The following is a 19377-nucleotide window of genomic DNA, read 5'->3' as shown; positions in this document are numbered from 1 at the left end:
AAAGCCGCTCCTTGTAACTTTTAAGAGCCGAATTTCCGGTTTTTAAACCACAAATTTGGCTTTTCTAGCGCAGAGAGTGCAATTTCGCTCTCTGCGCTGGCGATGAGGGGGGGGGGGCATTTCAAATGCTGTCTCAGGCCTGGAGCGCGCCTGATCCTGCCTTTAAAGAAGAGATTGCCTGTCTCTTTTAAATGTGAATGTGGGAGAACACTTCAGCTACAATTTCAGGCAATTTCTCATTCCTCAGCTGATGAATGCAAGCACCACTTTCCTGTTAAAGGGGAAGTAAAAACTCCTGGAAAATATTCAATTTTAGCTCCAGTGCACATCCATTCATCCCACCTCCCCAACCACAATATTTACACTTGCATCAACTCAGCTCTGGCCCATTGCACATCCATAACTGCAGATCCACATCCTCATCTTTGGTCATGTAATTTCCCATCATGGATCTCAACTGGGAACACATGGTGCAGTACCTGCTGATCAGCAAGATGGATATTGGGAACAGAAGTCACACAGCTAAAGGTGGTGGCTAACAATGCTGAGCTGCTCTTTGGTTCTGGACACGCTATGGGGGGAAAATGTGGGGAAAAGTGTCAGTGACATTTTGGGGAGGGGGCTGTGTCCTGGGGGGGGGGAGTTGTGGTTGGGATTGTCCGGAAATGGGCAAGCAGCCTAAGATGCACCAGATCCTTCTGATTTGGGTTGGCATCTAAGAGACTAAACAAAATATTCTTTTATGAGTGTGTGGAGCCTTAGTACATGTGCTACAAATTGTAGTTGAAGAATTATGGCTACAGGAGATCCACATACTGACTTTTATAGTTCGTGAAGACCTGGTAGCAGGGTGTTAGAGCAAAGATATTTGAATCTCTGGTACAAAGACATACAGAATGTTTATATAGAAGCAAGGGTCCATAAGACTTCTGTCAATAATGAACAGCAATTACTGACTTGGAGGCTTATTTAGTAAAGGTCAAATTTTAGTGGCTTTAGACTAAACTCACAAACTCTTTACCATAATGGCCATTAAATTTATTAAAAGATCCGAATCAATCCAAAAAAAAAAAAAAAAAGCACTGAAAGATTCGCTAAAAATTCAAATACCTAGTTTTTCATACAATTCTTAGCAAAAAAAAATCATAGGCCTATGATTAAGCGATACAAGCCCGAAACACATTGGCGGTTCACAGCAGTTTTTTCCCCCAATAAATCTATCCACAAGTGCTGTCAGTCTGTGGAGTTTTTGTTAATTATTCACTCTGTGTTGCCTATTTGCCATAAACTAATCGCACAATTACATTAAAGATTTTGTCTTACATGTTAAAGGAAGCCTTTAATCACTGGATGGTGTCCATAGAGCAAACACACTGAACATATTCTATACAAACCACATGGGCCTGCAGTATTCTGCTTGGGAGCACAGAACCACAGTTCTTCATCCCCCAGGTTTTTGTGGAGTTGGGCTTATCCTATGATGAAGTCATAGATACTGGGACTTGAAGTCCCTCTGCTTTCCAGACTGTTTGTGCACCCAATCTGTGCATCACCCACCAATATTCAGCTTCCCTTTAATTCCAACTGCTATTTTATTGCCAGGCTATTATGGAACAACTTTTGAAAGAAAACTAGTTTATACTGGGGGTTAGACAGAAAAATTATGTAAACGATATAAAAAGATAAGGAGTTCTAAGAGCAAAGACATGTCATACTTGAAACAACAGATATCACTAATGAAATGAAAAAAAAAGCCAAGCCCTTTGAATTAACTACTGTAGTTTATATAAATAAATACAAAAAAAACCCACTGCATTCATTATTAAATTGTGAAACATTTTGGCTCCATCTAAAATACTGTCCCAAAATATCTATATGTGCTTTAAGGACAATATGATGGTAATTTAAAGCTTGTGATATATTTCATTGGGTATTCCTGTGAAGAAAAACAAAAGGTATCAAATAAATGAGGCTTTGGTGTTCTATTCCTATTGTGCATACCAGAACAATATTTTATATTGCTTGGGAACACATTTCTCAAAGCATTCTTAGAATAGAAAGGAAGAAACAATAGAGCTGTTGTAGTGCCTTCTGAAATCAGCCATTGTTCTGCTGGATATAACTGCCTGGTAAACTCTGTGATTGTGAAAATTTAGATTTTTGGTGAATATGCTGGCTTGAAGACTTCATCCTCAGCATCTTCCTCGATAGGTTTCATCATTGATGATGCTCTCATTGAAGGAGAATAACCTGCCAAAGTGAATGCAAACAGTATATTAGGACTTACATTTTCTCATTCACTGAGGCAGTATTGGTTAAAAGGTGCTCTTACATTGCAGTTTAGGGAACCAGGATTTTATAGAGGACGAAAAGCCAAAAAATGAAAGCCCATTTTTAGGTTCTTTGACGCCCATCGGCTACACTCCTAATATGTTCAGCCCTACTCCCACTTCTGGACAGCAGGAAAGCAGTGTGTGGGTTTGTTGTCATGTTTGTTTCTCCCGAAGGCTAACCTTGATGAGAAACAACCCCACATGCTGCTTTTTCCTGCTGTCCACAACTACTACACGCAGTAATCAGAACAAGTGGAGAGAAGGGGGGGCACTTTTTATCAAAACAATTCAGATTTATAAATGAAAAGGAACAGTAACACCACAAAATGAAAGTGTTTTAAAGTAATGAAAATATAATATACTGTTGCCCTGCACTGGTAAAATTGACCTGTTTGCTCTAGAAACACTACTATAGTTCATAAAAAAAAGCTATATGGCACAGGTTAAATAGTGAATAACAGATAACACCATTAGGTTCTAAAGAGCTTATCTGCTGTGTAACTGGAGCCTTTTCTCCTTTGAATGGCTGCCCCCATTGCTACACAGCATATGTATATAAACTATAGTAATGTTTCTGAAGTAAACACACCAGTTTTACCAGTGCCGGTCAAAACTGCATTATATTATTAATTTAAAACACTTTTAATGTTTTGATGTTACTGTCCCTTTAAGCACTTATGTTGAATGCACTGTACACTAATCTTTCAGAGGCCACCATCTTCTATATATGCACAGGCCAATTATCTTTAATGCTTCATAAAATAAATCACTATGTTGGCTTAAGCAAATGAACTGAGTTTGCTGTTGGGATGCCTACTGTTAGGTTACTAGTTCATATAAAAAGTAGGTCACACTTCCAGAAATCCTAGCTAGATTGGCTGCACATTTGAATGCTACAATATCAGCACAGCAGCTTGCATAAAGTCCCTAGTTTTCACCTGGTGACCAGGTACTCAATAAACAACCTCAAACCAAACTCATAAGATCAATGTAGAAATGTATTAAGAAAGTTCAGCTGATTTCATGAGCCTGATTTAAAGTTGCTCACTAAATGCTTTCTTTCCCATTTACTGGTTTCATGGTTTTAGATGGAGTCAGTGACCCCCATTTGAAAGAGTCAGTAAAAGAAGGCAAATAGTTATAAAAAAAAACTATAAGAAATTTGGGGGTTTGGATGATGAATATGGCTTGAAGAGAAATGCAATTAAAATATAATGTTTAGGTGAAAAAGAAGAGAGGCTGCAAATTGTGGCAGAATATTAATGTCATCTTCCTTCTACAAGCTGATCTAAACATGGACAACACCTGTAAGTTCTTTCACTAAGCCGTTGCTAATTTTCAAGCGATTTCAGGAACAGGAAAGTAGTGGCTCTGCTTAGAATAACCATAAGCAGTCATAAATACTTACCTTCACCGTGGAGTCCTTGGCCAAACTGGGAGCAAAATCCTTTTTTTCCCACCAAGCATGCATGTACATACATTCAACATTTTCCTTTTCTCAGTATCTCAGTTGGACTACACAACACCATTACCCACTGTTTGGCAGGGTTAGTGACAGACACATACCAAGTTAAAAGGAAGGCAGAGACGGAGAGTCAATGTGAGCAATCGAACTGCAACATTTTCTTAAATTACAACCTCCCCCTTTTCCATAATGTTTGAACCCAAGGCAGGTGCATTCACCACCTATTCCTAGTTCTGGCAATGCATGAGAATGAAAAGGAGTGAGATGTAACACTTATAAATATACCCAGGGAAAGCACAAAAACGAGTAAAAGATTAAAGCATGTAGCTAAAAAGCAGCATCTGACATGATTTGCATGATTTGCTGCCTTAAAGACTTAAGGTGGCCATAGACATAGAGATCCACTCATCTGGTGATGTTGCCAAACGAGCGGATCTCTCCAAGATATGTCCACATTGAGGTGGGTGATATTGGGCTGATCCCATCGTGGGCCCTAGGGCCCAACGATCGGATCATAATGCATCCCGTTAAGGGGCAGACGGATTGTGGGACTGCATAAATGCACAGATGCGGGTACGTTCCGACGGGATTTTTTAACCTGCCCGATCGAGATCTGCCCGACTTTCGGGGAAGTCCGTTGGATGGCCTCACACACGAGCCAATAAGCTGCCGACTCTGTCTGTCGGCAGCTTTTATCGGCCCGTGTATGGGGGGCCTTTATACCAGCTTTTCACAGGATGAATGCTAAATTTATACAAAGCATTTACTATAAGCTGTGACATGAATCATGGGGAGCAAAACAACACCCAGTTAAGAAATTCTTATCGAAAAAGAAAGAAATGAAGAATTGCACAGAATTTATATATTTTTTATAATATAATTTGTGACCAGAAAATTCTGCCATTACTATAACCAGTATTGAATGAAAAATATAAGCTACACAAATACAATTATGGCCTCTATCAAGTCCTGTAAATGTTATCATTCGTTTTAAGTAAAGTATGACTTCAAGCACTAAAACATGTGAACACTGACTAAATCCAAAATGTACATGACTATGTACAGTCAGAGCCACAGCTTACCAAGTGAGGTTGAACATTATGACTCAAATGGACAGGGTCAGAAGATTGCAGCTTTCATACATACAGAGGAATCAAAAAGTAAACACGCACGTGCTGTCCAGAGCACATGTAACATTGTACCCCACAGGTGGTCATGTAAATGCTAATGGCAATCCGTGTTCATCTTGGCCCATCATTTAAATTCACATGGTGGACTAAATATTTCCCTTTAAAGTTCTAAAAATAAAATTGGAAGGCTATTTATATGTAACAATTCTTTAAGACTTTAACTATACTTCAAGTTAATTTTGGGAGGTAACCAAGCAAGTGGAACTTAATGCAATTTAAACATTAACACATGCAGATGTGGTCCATACCAGATGGGATATTCTATAGTGCGGAATTTCAACCAGATATCTGCTATGCAGGGCAGTCTGGAGGGACTGATTTGGCTCCTTTATTGACTTGTGTATGGCTACACTTTTAGAAGCAACTTTCTCTCAAGTTGTTAATTAAAATACTTTCATTTAGAAAAAAAAACTATACAGAAAACTAGTTAGTAGTATTTATTGTGCTTATTTCATACAGGGCAATGGCATTATTGCAATTTCAGCTATTTTAAAAACTCAGTGAATGGATGGCAAAACAGAAAAGGAATTTATATCAGCTCAAATAGACCTATATCTAATAATTGAAAACGGGAAAAGGAAAGGAACAAAAGTTCTCTAAATGTGCAATGAATGAAAATTCAAAGAAAGGTGAGAATCAATCTTATGACTCATTTGAGCTCACCCTTAAACTCTTTTGACCCAGGTGTATAAGAAACCCCGGGTCCAGCACATAGATTCAATCCCGCAATTAACTCAATCACGGCTTAATAAGGAAGAAGCACTCACCGAACGTGCAGGGTGGCCCGGGTGCATCGCCCCGAACCCGTAGCTGGGGTGAGTGAGGAAATGTGCAGAAAAACGGCAAGCACTCCTGGAGCCACTCGTAGGTAAAAACAGCTTTTATTCAGTCGGTTAAAACATGGAATCCTGACGCGTTTCGTATCTTACCGATACGTAGTCATAGGCATAATGAACAGAGTAACATATCGGCTTATTTAAGTTACTAAACCGGAAATGACATATAGGATGACACTATATTTAAATCTCCATAGGTTTCTTTAACCATTTCGTGTACATCTACTTAAAATGTTAAATATAAAAATACAAATTACACAGAATGTTTTCAAACTGACTGAAGAAAAAACCGAAAACAAATTTCTTGCAACATATCTAACTATGTAACCAAATAACCTACTCCTGCAATGTGTATCAATCTATGTTTCCAAGATATATTAATCTCTTAAACTAATGTTGCCATTTAAATATCATGGGGCAACCAGCTATGATTTTTAATCAAACCTTTTTGTAAATGCTAAAATTAGCTACACTCACTCTTCAAAAGGAAACAAAATGTTGAAAGTTAAACTATAACCTTCACAAAAGATTGAAAACTAAATTATATACACCAAATAATGAAATATAATGAACAAAAGACAGGCGCTACACATGTGTTACCTACTAATGTCCTATCATTGTAGGTCAGACGCAGCAGGAGATATCAAACCTACAATTCAAACCCACTGGTTGTCGCGTTCCTAAAGAGAATATCCAAAAAGCTTCCCTATGGAGGAGCTTGTCCATCAAACTCCCTCCTCTATATGCAGGCTCGACTTTCTCTATGCCCTGTATGGTAAGTTTTGTAACATCACCACCATTACACTCTAAAAAATGTCTAGACACTGCAGTTGATTTACTTTTTGATACAATTTGATGAATGTGCTCTCTCATCCTATCTTTTAATTTCCTTGATGTACAACCAACATATTGAATCTTACATTTAGTGCAGTTCAAAAGATACACTACCCCTTTGCTATTACAGTTAATATAATTCTTAATTTTAAAGGTCTTCCCCAAACTGTTACTCACAAAATCCGTAGAAATAATAATCCTTTCACAAGTAACGCATCTATTCGAACCACACTTGTATGTCCCCTTGACATCCAACCAAGTCCTGTTTTTCCCTTTTCTTTGTACGACACTTGGGGCCAACAAATTCCCTAAAGTAGGAGCACGACGGGTAACAAACTTGCAACCATTACCCAGAATCGCTTGTAAGTCCATATCACCATATAGAATTGGTAAATGTCTCTTTATTATTTTCTTTACTATGGGATATTGTTTACTATAGGTGGTGATAAACATCGGCATTTCTTTAACCCTATCTTGCTCATTCCGGGTTTTATTACTTAAAAGAACATTTCTATCAAGTTCTAAGGCGGAATGAGCAAGATTTCTTTAACCCTATCTTGCTCATTCCGCCTTAGAACTTGATAGAAATGTTCTTTTAAGTAATAAAACCCGGAATGAGCAAGATAGGGTTAAAGAAATGCCGATGTTTATCACCACCTATAGTAAACAATATCCCATAGTAGTAATAGTAGTAATAACGCGTCAGGATTCCATGTTTTAACCGACTGAATAAAAGCTGTTTTTACCTACGAGTGGCTCCAGGAGTGCTTGCCGTTTTTCTGCACAATGGATGGCAAAACACTGTGTTTCACTACCCATTCAATTGATCATATGTTGCCTACCATTAAAGGACAAGGAAAGGCAAAAAAATAAAATCCCATTTTTACTTTCTTTAATGAAAAAGAAACCTATCTCCAATATACTTTAATTAAAAAATGTGTACCGCTTTTATAAGAAACTTGACTGTATGCAGTGAAATTCTCCCTTCATTTACTGCTGTGGATAGGAATTGTCAGACGGTCCCTAACTGATGAGCAGGGAAACAATCATACTTATGAACAGCAGGGGGAGCCCCCGCCTTACTTACCAGCCATGCAGAACTCAAGCAGCTTTGTTTATGATGATCCCTAAGCAGCCCAGACCACACTGAGCATGTGCAGGGTCAGGGTCAGGCAAAGAAGTTTAACAAAGTTACAAGATGACAGCCCCCTGGTGGCCAACTTTGAAAGCATAAATCATTTGTTTGATTAGGCTTGTGGTGCAGTAAGTTCATGCTTATGTTTAGTATACAAAATTCAGCATTTCTAGCCTTATTCTATTTTAGACTTTCCTTGTCCTTTAAAGGAGCACTTGCTTGTCAGGAGACTGTCAGACGACCAAATGTATACAATCACAATGTGTGTCATTCCCTTTGGGAACATTTTTTCATCTCAACGGTAAATACATAAGAATTTAGGAAATAAAAGCTCAAAATAAATTAACTCTAAAATGACCGGTCAATACCTTCTGAATGATCCTTTGTTTTTAACAGAAGTAATCAACAGAAAACGGCATGCGACAAAGGACCCACTCCATATGCATTATAGAACTCTTGCTGGTTATGTCCTTAATATAAAAGCAGATGTTAGTAATTTTAATCAAATAACAAGCAATTTACATTTATTAGTGCTGAGGTGACATTTCAATTTTAGGTTGTCATTTTACTTATACAGATACTAAACCTTACAGCAGTTGTGCACAGATATCAGGAACCATGTTTAAATATTCTGGGTGCTTAAGGATTGTGGGAGCTAAAAATCACAAACAATCAAAACATGGAAAATGAATCTGAAGTCTTACACAGCCTGAATATGTGTCCCTACATTAGCAGCCTCTGTGTTTAAGATAGGAGCATACTTGCCTATGTATAGGCCAAAAATTATTCAAAATTGCGTTGGCCCAGGGCATTAATGCAGTCAGTGGTTGTTGGTTCTGGTGACCTGACTAAATGAGTGGATCTTTCTATGTGCATGGTATTGAAATTTGACAAAGGATAATGAGTATGTCTTTGCAATGGAGCTGCAATATTTAAAATTACCATTACCATTTCCTATTCTTATTATGTATTATTACACATTACTGATACATATTTTAAAAACTTACTACACAAAAGCTGCACCCATTGATAAAAGCCAAAGGGCCAATAACACAGCAACAGTTAGGGAGACTAAAAACCTTGGGCAAGGTATACAGAAATTGCAGCACAGAACCATACCCGCTATTCAAAATTTGCCTCCCCAGTTATAAACTCTAATACCCTAGTCTGCCCAAAACGCCATAATAATGCCCTTATTCAAATCTATTCCTCCAGAATATTAGATGGTTAACTATGTACTAGCTATTAGGCTTTAGATGTCAATAAAGCACACCTCTGTTTGGTACAGTGTCTGTGTTCTCCAGAACAGTAACTGGATATATCTGAAAAGTTGTGATTTATGATCAAAATTTGAACTAAAATGATCCACTGTACTTGCTGACTTATCTGATTTCTTCTGCAGTTTATTATGTAAGCACTTTGCAGAGAAACAAACATAAGGGTATCAGATTTGCTCGAGAGGCTAATTTGGGCTGCTTTCTGGGCTGCATTTTTTAGTAGTCAGGTTACCAAAGTGTCCAAAGCAGCTCCTCAATACAATTAAATAGCCGAACATGTGATCCTGTCAGTGCTTCTGAAGCGATGACATTCTGATGCATTTTCACATCACTATCATTGGATGTGTAAAACCAAGAACTTTACAGGCAATTTACAGTCTATAATAGCATGATGCTCTGTGCACTTTGGCACTGTGCTTTTTGCTACTAAAAGCCCCATGTTATTTCCAGTTTAAACATGTCTTCAAATTTTTGTGTAACTGTAAAGTGTTTATATAACCATTCCTTTACAGATGAACCTTACAGGTAATTTGATTAATTTCTCTTAAGATAATAACTCAAAAACAAAAAGATACTCTTTTTATTAGTTCAGCTGTTTTTCAATCCAATTTGATTTCAGTTTCCAATACATTCTAATTTGTATCCAATACATAGTAGCCTTTAGCATACATTCGGCACAATGTTACTAAAAATCTGTGCAAGTAGGAGGGTTGTTAGCTCATGCCTTTAATCATTAAGAAAAACTATTGAAAGTTATGAAAATCTTTAAAGGGATAATGCATAGGAAAAAACATTTTTTTCAAAATGAATGGGTTAATAGTGCTGCTCCAGCAGAATTTTGCGCTGAATTCTCAAAAGAGCAAACAGATTTTTTTTATTCAATTTTGAAATCTGACATGGGGCTAGACATATTGTCAATTTCCCAGCTGCCCCAAGTCATGTGACTTGTGCTCTGATAAACTTCAATCACTCTTTACTGCTGTACTGCAAGTTGGAGTGATATCACATCCTCCCTTTTCCCCCAGCAGCCAAACAAAAGAACAATGGGAAGGTAACCAGATAGCAGCTCCCTAACACACGATAACAGCTGCCTGGTAGATCTAAGAACAACACTCAATAGTAAAAACCCATGTCCCACTGAGACACATTCAGTTACATTGAGAAGGAAAAACAGCAGCCTGCCAGAAAGCATTTCTCTCCTAAAGTGCAGGCACAAGTCACATGACCAGGGGCAGCTGGGAAATTGACAAAATGTCTAGCCCCATGTCAGATTTCAAAACTGAATATAAAAAAATCTGTTTGCTCTTTTGAGAAATGGATTTCAGTGCAGAATTCTGGAGTAGCACTATTAACTGATGCGTTTTGAAAATAACATGTTTTCCGATGACAGGATCCCTTTAATCTGGTCCATTCCAGTTTTGGGACTTAATCCCTGCTTCATGCAAACCCTATTTATATTTATGATTATATAAAACATAGACATGTGCACAAAGGTATAAAACTACTTTAACAGAGTGCTACTTACGCTGTGATGAGGTAGTAGAGGTTCCTCGCAGAAAGTTCTGCAAGCCATCTTCATGGTCACTTGTGCTGGCCAAACTGTTTCTCATCTCCATTACAGACAGTTGAGAGCAGAGACTAGGCTGAGTGTCTAGTTTTTTCTTCTGTACAGATGTATAACAAAACAAAGTCCATTTTAGTTAAATTTCTTTAATTTTTTTTAAATTTTTTTCCTTTTTAAAAAAAATAAATAAATAAAAGTGGCTGTGACCTTAATGCTTCTGTGAAGGCTGTTGTGTTGTTTCTCTACAGGCCAAGTACTAAAATACACCCCAGGAATAGTAACAACCCCCACACACCAATATATTGGTTGATTAACATATTATACAGATCGGTGGGTTTGGGGTATATACAGTTAGGCTCATAAATCTTTGGACAGAGACAACTTTTTTCTACTTTTAGTTCTGTATATTACCACAATGAATTTTAAATGACACAACTCAGATGCAGTTGAACTGCAGACTTTCAGCTTTAATTCAGTGGGTTGAACAAAAAGATTGCATAAAAATGTGAGGAGCTAAAACCTTTTTTTTTTTAACACAATCACTTTATTTCAGGGGCTCAAAAGTAATTAGACAAATTAAAAAACTGAAAATAAAATGTTCATTTCTAATACTTGGTTGAAAACCCTTTGCTGGCAATGACAGCCTGAAGTCTTGAACTCATGGATATCACCAGATTTTGGGTTTCCTCCTTTTTAATGCTCTGCCAGGTCTTTACTGCAGCGGCTTTCCATTGCTGTTTGTTTTTTGGGCTTTCTGCCTGAAGTTTAGTCTTCAACAAGTGAAATAAATGCTCAATTGGGTTCAGATCAGGTGATTGACTTGGCTTGTTTCACTGCATTTAGCTGGATTTGAGCAGACAGTATGTATTCTGAAGACCTCAGATTTCATTTGGCTGTTTCTGTCCTGTATCACATCATGGATAAACACGAGAGTCCCAGTGCCACTGGCAGCCATGCACGCCCAAGCCATAACACTGCCTCCTCCATGTTTTAGAGATGATGTGGTATGCTTTGGATCATGAGCTGTACCACACCTTCTCCATACTTTTTTCTTGCCATCAGTCTGGTAGATGCTGATCTTGGTTTCATCTGTCCAAAGAATGTTTATCCAGAACTGTGCTGGCTTGTCTAGATGGTTTTTTTTTTTTTAGCAAAGTCCAATCTAGCCTTTCTATTCTTGAGGCTTATGAGTGGCTTGCAGCTTGCAGTGCACCCTCTGTATGTACTTTCATGCAGTCTTCTTTTTATGGTAGACTTGGATATCGATGTGCCTTCCTCCTGGAGAGCGTTGTTCACTTGTTTGGTTTGTGTGAAGGGGGTTCTCTTCACCATGGAAATGATTCTGCAATCCCCCCCCCTCCACGACCCTCAACTCCAGGGCTTTTATCTGCTTAAATGATAATGATATAACAAAGGAATTGCCCGGACCTGCCCATGAAATAGCCTCGGAGTCAATGGTCCAAATTACTTTTGAGCCCCTGAAATTAAGTGATCGTGTTAAAAAAGGCTTTAGTTCCTTACATTTTTATGCAACCTTTTTGTTCTACCCACTGAATTAAAATTAGACAAAGGTTGTCTCTGTCCAAAGATTTATGGGCCTAACTCTATGTGGTATAAAATAACCTCTCCTGTTTAAGCCTATGATAAGGATTGCACAAAAAGCATAAAGCTACACTTTTTTCCAGTAGTCTGCAGTTACTTTACTTTGCCTGTCCGTGGGATCTGTGTGTGCCTGTTGTTTCTTTTATGGTTTAACCCACCCGATACATTTAAAAATTACAATGGAAAAATAGTGCTCTGTTCAATTAAAACCTAAAATTTGTATTCAATGGGGAAGAAAAGGGCATACATATTGCATGGACCCATTTGTTGGCCCCTACAGAAGGAAAAGCAGAAAGTAAATTGCAAATACTATTAGATATGACTCTTACCTTTCCCAATGTGGGATCATTGAGCGAGTATAGTTTGGTTGTAATGTCTTTACCAATCAAATATTTAAATATCTCATAAAGAAAAGGTTCAGATTCCAAAAAATATGTTAGTCTTTCTCGAGACCAGCATAAAAATACGCAGTTCTCATCTGCAGTGATAGTGACCTAACAAAACAAAAGGTACACATATTAACAATAAAACCATTATCTTTTATGGTTTTGTATTATGGGCCAGATGCAATTCGATGAGGAGCTATTTTATGGTTTATCATGTCAAAAATGTAATCTATGAAGGCTAGAGTGCCCAGCTGTATAACCTAATAGCACAAACACTACTTCCTGCTTTACAGTTCTCTTGGTTTCCACCGATTACCAGTCAGTAACCAATCAGTGACTTATGGGGGGTCACATGGGTCATAATCGTTTTGTTTTTGAATCTAAGCTGAATGCTAACACATTTAACATTAACAAAGCATGCCTAAATGATATTTTTTCTCCCTACTCTGAGTGAATAACAGTTTTTTACCTTAGAATTTTACACATTTGCCCTTTCGTATAAAAGAAGGGGTGATATTTCACAAGGGATTTCTTAATAAAAACTGCATCTGCCACCCTCATGTCTTCATTTGTCTGACTGATATCTTTATTAATAAAGTCATTTTTCCTGAGCAAGTTGATGTATAATAAATGCATTCAATAAATAACTTAGATTTGATTCTACCACTAACTGACAGAATAAAACAGATTTGATGCCCAGAATGTTCATTCCAAGCTGATAAACAATGCTCAAAATGAACACATCCATTCTCATAAAAGATGCTATAGAAGTTGATAAATATTGCAGCCTTTAATCACAAATATTGGCTTAGAGGTGAAACTGTCTCCTTGAATTTTATTAAGTAGCTTTATTTGATACATATCTTGCTCATTTATTCATCAGACAACAAAGTATTAGAGTATAGCTAAATATGCACATATGTACAGCGGATGTTCAGGTTGTGAAAGTGGAATTATCCATTAATAAATTGAAAACATTATAGAAATAAGGGCTGTTTTAGGGATATGACTGATGTGGAATAAGACAACAAAATCCAATGGCACACAGGACTGAAGGAATTCTTCCAAATTTTATTTCAAAGCGGAATGCATTCCGCTTTGAAATAAAATTTGGAAGAATTCCTTCAGTCCTGTGTGCCATTGGATTTTGTTGTGTTGTACCCTATCGTGAGGTGGCCAAGCCTCTACCCTTGTGCACCAAGCATCTCTTTTGTTCTGCAGGGTGTGCGAGGTCCTACACTGCTTTGAACCTTGATGTGGAATAAGTACATGAAATGCTGAGACCTTAAAGGGATCATATCCAACTGCAGCCAAATGTCTTGACAAGCACTTGACCAGTCACTGTCACAGCACTGTGCAGTCGAGAACTACATAGGTCAAAATGAAAAGGCACCCAAGGCAAGCCTCTTGCTACTATCCGCCCCCTACAACCACCTCGAAACCCCACTTTGAAACGAGAGACACCAGCAACACCCCCCCAGCTGCCAGGATGGGTGTGAACCTAGAGGCCTAGTGCTCCCCTGTTATGCCTTATTTCCAGTATTAAACTGATTAAATTGTACAGGTCCTTAAAAGTAAAAAAGGGGCACCATTTACCCTCACAAAAATACACAAAAGATAACCTAGGGTCGGTGGAAAGCATTCATGCATTATGGGCTAGAGTCCAGGGATCCCCAACCTTTTGAACCCATGAGCAACATTCAGAAGTAAAAGGAGTTGGGGAGCAACACTACCATGAAAAATGTTCTTGGGGTGCCAAATAAGTGCTGTGATTGTCCATTTAGTAGCCCCTATGTGGATTGTCAACAGACATTGAGACTCTGTATGGCAGTGAACCTAGTTCTTATGCAACCAAAAGTTTCCTCCAAGCCTGGAATTCAAAAATAAGCACCTTCTTTGAGGCCACTGGGAGCAACATCCAAGGGGTTGGAGAGCAACATGTTGCTCACGAGCTACTGGTTGGGGACCACTGGGCTAGACCATGCCTTAATTTGTGATGCACTACAGGTCTCTTCCTTCCCCTGCCAGCCCATGTTATTGAGCATTTACAGTAGTTATTGCAGCACTGTGAAGGGGAGATATGGGCTGAGCGATACCACTCTAGTAGCAACAGTGGGGGCTCTAGAACCGTAGGCACATATTTGAGATAATAGTGAAACAGACCATCATTTGATAAGAGTACTGCAATTTCCAGGCAATAACAGAAACAATGTAACATTTCATCTGTTTTTTCAGTAATATTGTATTATTTTTTTATTTCAGTGTTCCAATAGCATTCTAAACAAGTTTCTACAAGTATTAGATACCTACCAATACCTTTTTTCATAAAAAATACAATCTATTTGTGTCATGTTGCAACAGAAAAAGACAAACATATCTCACAAGTTAGAGAATTACCTGAAATGTTTCCCCACGGTTCATTTCTGTTGATCGAAATTCAGGAGAATCGATGTAAGCATTAGCAGAAATAGTATGCAGAAAATGGCCTCGATAGGACACCTTCATTCTGGAGATAGTCATATGAGGACAAGATAACAGATACATTACTGTAAAATTTGAGCACCAAATGCCGAACAGTGTGTAGCAAACATCTGGAGCAATTATGATGCCACATGTATTAAATGTATGACCTGACAAATCAATGGAATAATGTACTTTATATTAAGATGATTCCATAGTGTAGAGCTCAGTTGTATGCAGTGCTCCGTTGTAAACACTTATACATCACACTGCAGAACATACCTTACTATAAACACACACAGGCAAGACCTGACCTCAAACTTTTCACATGATATTCAAGCTGATCTCCAAAAAAAACAAGTTTGTGTTTGAGTAATGGTCCACAATACCAGCAGTAGCATTTCCACTAGTGATGTGCTGGTGGCCCGATACCTGCGAGACCCGCGGATCGGACCGGTTCACCCTCGGGTCTGGCGGGTTCTTACAGACCTGGCACCTATTTTTGCAGGCGGCGGGCGCGGAGAGCAGGAAGAACCCGGACCTGCCACCTTGCAGTGCAGGCTTCCAACTTCCTTTTTTATAGATACGTGTCTGATCGCCCCACCCCTTTTGTGACAAGGTAGATCTAAAAATGGAAGCCGGAAGTCGGGCTCGGGTGGAGGTTTTACCCGACCCGCACATCATTAATCTTCACAAATATATTGTATTTCTATATTGTAACACTGCCCACTGATTTTCTAGGTTGTGCCGTTAAAGGAGAAGGAAAGGTTCAAACTAAGTAAGCTTTATCAGAGTAAAAAAAAAAAGTTCTATATAAATACATGAGTAAACCCTCAAAGTAATGCTACTCTGAGTCCTCTGTCAAAACAAAACACAGTATTTCTTTCCTTCTATTGTGTATACATGGGCTTCTGTATCAGACATCCACCATTCAGCTTAAACCTCCAGAGCTTGGGCATGCTCCATTTGCTCTTCTCTCCCTCCTCCCCTCCCTGCTGTAATCTGAGCCCAGAGTTATGAGCAAGCAGGGAGAGACTCATGCAGGAAGTGATGTCACACTATGGTAATATGCCAGCTGCTACCCTAAACAAATTAGAGCTGTTTACTCAGGTATGGTAAATCATTCTACAGAATAAATATAGCATTTTAGCTTGCACTATTGTAGTTAATCTATTGGCAATAAACTACCTTGGTACCTTTTCTTCTCCTTTAAGAGTAAAAATTTGTGCTGAAAAACTTTGCTATATGTTTCTACAATTGGTAAAAAGAAATACCAGCTGTATTATTGAGCAAGCCATAGGCCAGATGGACATCGAAGGTTTTTCCCTACGAACTAGGAGACTGTACTTCCAGAGAGGGTGGACATTAAGGGGTTATGTAATAAAAAGCATTACGTTTGCCCAGAAGCAGTAATCCATAGCAACCAATAAAATGTTTGCTTTTAAACAAGTGAGTTGCTATTAGTTACTGGCTAGCACAGCGGTCCTCCTGATTCGATATAAACCTCCAATCCAGTTGCTTAAGTGTTCATTTTAGGGGTATAGTTTTCCTTTAAGGGGTTGTTAATAGCAGTCTATGGCCTTCCTAACAACAAAGTCTGTGACAGTTTGCTTCCATATTTTGGATTGCCACCCAGACAGCCCGGTTTTTAGAATTAGGAATTAGGAAATCCGGCAGGACACTCCTTGATTGACCCGTTGATTGGCCAAAACATCACATTAGGCTGGTACAGTAAGTTCAGTATTTAAAATATGATCATACAGCACAGGATCATATAATAATCTCTCTAATTTTTTATTTACCAGTAGGTCTATCCAGCTGACACAAGGTCAGCGATTAGAAGAAAAATAAATTTTCGGAAGGGGTTTTTTACAGGGAGAGCTGTAAAGATGTGGAATTCTCTCCCTGAACCAGTTGTACTGGCTGATACATTAGATAGCTTTAAGAAGGGGGTTGGATGGCTTTTTAGCAAGTGAAGGAATACAGGGTTATGGAAGATAACTCATAGTACAAGTGGATCCAGGGACTAGTCTGATTCCCATTTTGGAGTCAGGAAGGAATTTTTTCCCCCTCTGAGGCAAATTGGAGAGACTTCAAATTGGGTTTTTTTGCCTTCCTCTGGATAAACTGGCAGATAGGCAGGTTAAAAAAAAGTAAAAAGGTCTTGATGGACGTGTGTCTTTTTTCAGCTTAACTTACTATGTTACTATGTATCTCTACCCATATTTTAACGGTGTAGTTCTTTAGGCTAATGCCAGACACAGGCAGAGAATCAGCCCCTATGCTGGCATTAGCATTTTCCTGTGCCAGCACCAGGGCTGAAGCAATAGATCTGAGTGCAGGCACAGGAAAAGGCTCATGCTAGCCAGGCGGCTTATTCTCAGCCTGCGTTTAACCAGAGGCTGAAAATCAACCACATCTGCATTAAGGATAGAAACCCAGGAAAGAAACCCCTATATTATTAAATCTAACAGCAGCAAAATACAAAAGTATAAAGATAATACAGGAAATGTTTTAACAATGAAAAATAAGGTGGGGAAAATCAATGGTGTTCTCTTTTTCATTCTATACACGTTCCTCTGTGACAAGAGTTGATCACAGCATGGAAGCTAGAATGAAAGCCCTCTACATACACAATGATAAGATAAAGCAATCACTCAGTGCTTCTGATAAAGCGGCACATAACTGCAAATAAAATTAGGCCAGGCATGGCATGTGTTCTATGGAATGAAGTGGCTTTCTAATTCAACGTTTAAAAAGCTGCAGCATTTACAGTGTGTTGCCCTTCAAATAACAGCAATTTCTGACAGTGAGGGGATATTTGTCTACCTATTTGTATTGCCCCCATTCTGCTGTTTTCTCAAAGCTAGCAGTTACATTGTTACACTTTTATCTAAGCCGCTGCTTTTACATTTTCTCTTTCAGAGCATTTGTAAGGTCACAGAGAATAGTCACAGCCATGGATCCCTAAGGAATGAGGCTTTCACCTGACTCCTCTGTGAATGTTCTGACTTTCTAGTAGCACTATTCCTTTGTTTTGGGCAATTGTCCCTTGATCAACCTTGAAACCCAGGCAAAGCATACCTATACCAATAAATTATCTGTTTATAATATGATATGATGCTCGACATACCTTAACTATCACTGCAACTATTTCAGCTATATCTATATATAGTAAATGTCCATTATAATTTGTAAGCAATTTTCCTGTTCTCACGCATAATACCTAGAAAATGAGTACAAATGAACACAAGGTGCTCTATAAATGCATGACATTGCACATTTATCTTTTGATACAAAATGTAAGTGGTCTGTCCCTTTTTTATATTATCTTGTGCAAGATTAATGTAGGCATCTACCCATGGTGCAAGATGGTTGTCTGTACAACCTTGCTGACACAACCATTTGGTGATCTGGTCACAGTTGGTTGTTTTGGTCTGAATATTGATCTTGTTTGGGTATTCATCTGAGTGTGTGAAATCACACAGTATGATCATACTGTGTGCAAATGATATTGTATTCCTAGATTACATGCTATATCGTCATTTTGCACAAGAATAGAAAATGATGTCCCTATGTTGCCAATATTGTTGTCTCTGTTTCTTCAATTTGTCTTGCTCTGTAAAAGTTCTGCTACTATTTACCTGAGAACAAATTAAATGAATGCTTATTTTGTATACAAGTGGAGTAGAAAAACAAATAACAATTGAATGATGTAAAGTATAGTTTGAAAGAAACCCAAATAAAAATAATACTTACATTCCCATAAGTAATAGACTTAAACGATCGTCAACAGACGTTTTATCTTCTACTGCATATGTCTGGCCTTTTGCTAAGGTCTTCATTTCACAGAACTGCCCAGTAAGTCGATTGAATAATTCTGGAGATACATGGAGAGGCTCAAACATCCTGTGATAGATATCCTTCAAATCATTTTTAACTTTGATCTGTTAAAAAAGCATATATTGCATGTAACTAGATTGCATGTAACTAAAGAATATATTAGCAGGTAAAAACATTACAGTAGAATTCCCATTTTACATCCCCTGATTTTATGTTTTCCCTCATTTTACATTGATGTTTTGTGGTCCCACCTATATATTATGCATAATACATTTCCCTGATTTTACATTTTCCTGTATTTTACCAATTTTTTTTCTGGTCCCCTGAAAAATGTAAAATGGGGGTTCTACTGTATATTATAAGCATGAGGTTGTAATCACACCATAACCCTTGTTAGCGCCAAAGGAAGCACAAGCCAAAACATTGCCTTGCGCTAAATACATTTTCAAAAA

At 38.2% G+C, this 19377-nt stretch overlaps 1 protein-coding gene across 4 annotated transcripts in view; it reads right to left on the bottom strand.

Annotated features, from left to right (window-relative positions):
* Positions 1-1762: 1762 nt before the first annotated feature.
* Positions 1763-19377, bottom strand: part of bves.S (blood vessel epicardial substance S homeolog) — a 125222-nt gene continuing 107607 nt past the window's right edge. For 2 of the 4 annotated variants that reach the window (XM_018264622.2, XM_018264621.2), the window contains exons 4-8: positions 18842-19029; positions 15020-15128; positions 12566-12730; positions 10596-10734; positions 1763-2250 (exon numbers count right to left, since the gene is read on the bottom strand). In XM_018264622.2, coding sequence (XP_018120111.1) covers positions 2153-2250; positions 10596-10734; positions 12566-12730; positions 15020-15128; positions 18842-19029 — 699 coding nt within the window. In that variant the 3' untranslated portion in view covers positions 1763-2152. Of the gene's footprint in view, positions 2251-8161; positions 8264-10595; positions 10735-12565; positions 12731-15019; positions 15129-18841; positions 19030-19377 lie in introns of all 4 variants that reach the window. The other 2 variants (NM_001096940.1, XM_018264623.2) reach the window with 2 other exon arrangements.

The sequence above is a fragment of the Xenopus laevis genome, chromosome 5S, assembly GCF_017654675.1.
Source record: "Xenopus laevis strain J_2021 chromosome 5S, Xenopus_laevis_v10.1, whole genome shotgun sequence".
Classification (NCBI taxonomy): domain Eukaryota; kingdom Metazoa; phylum Chordata; class Amphibia; order Anura; family Pipidae; genus Xenopus; species Xenopus laevis.
This window is presented reverse-complemented; position numbering and strand designations above follow the sequence as displayed.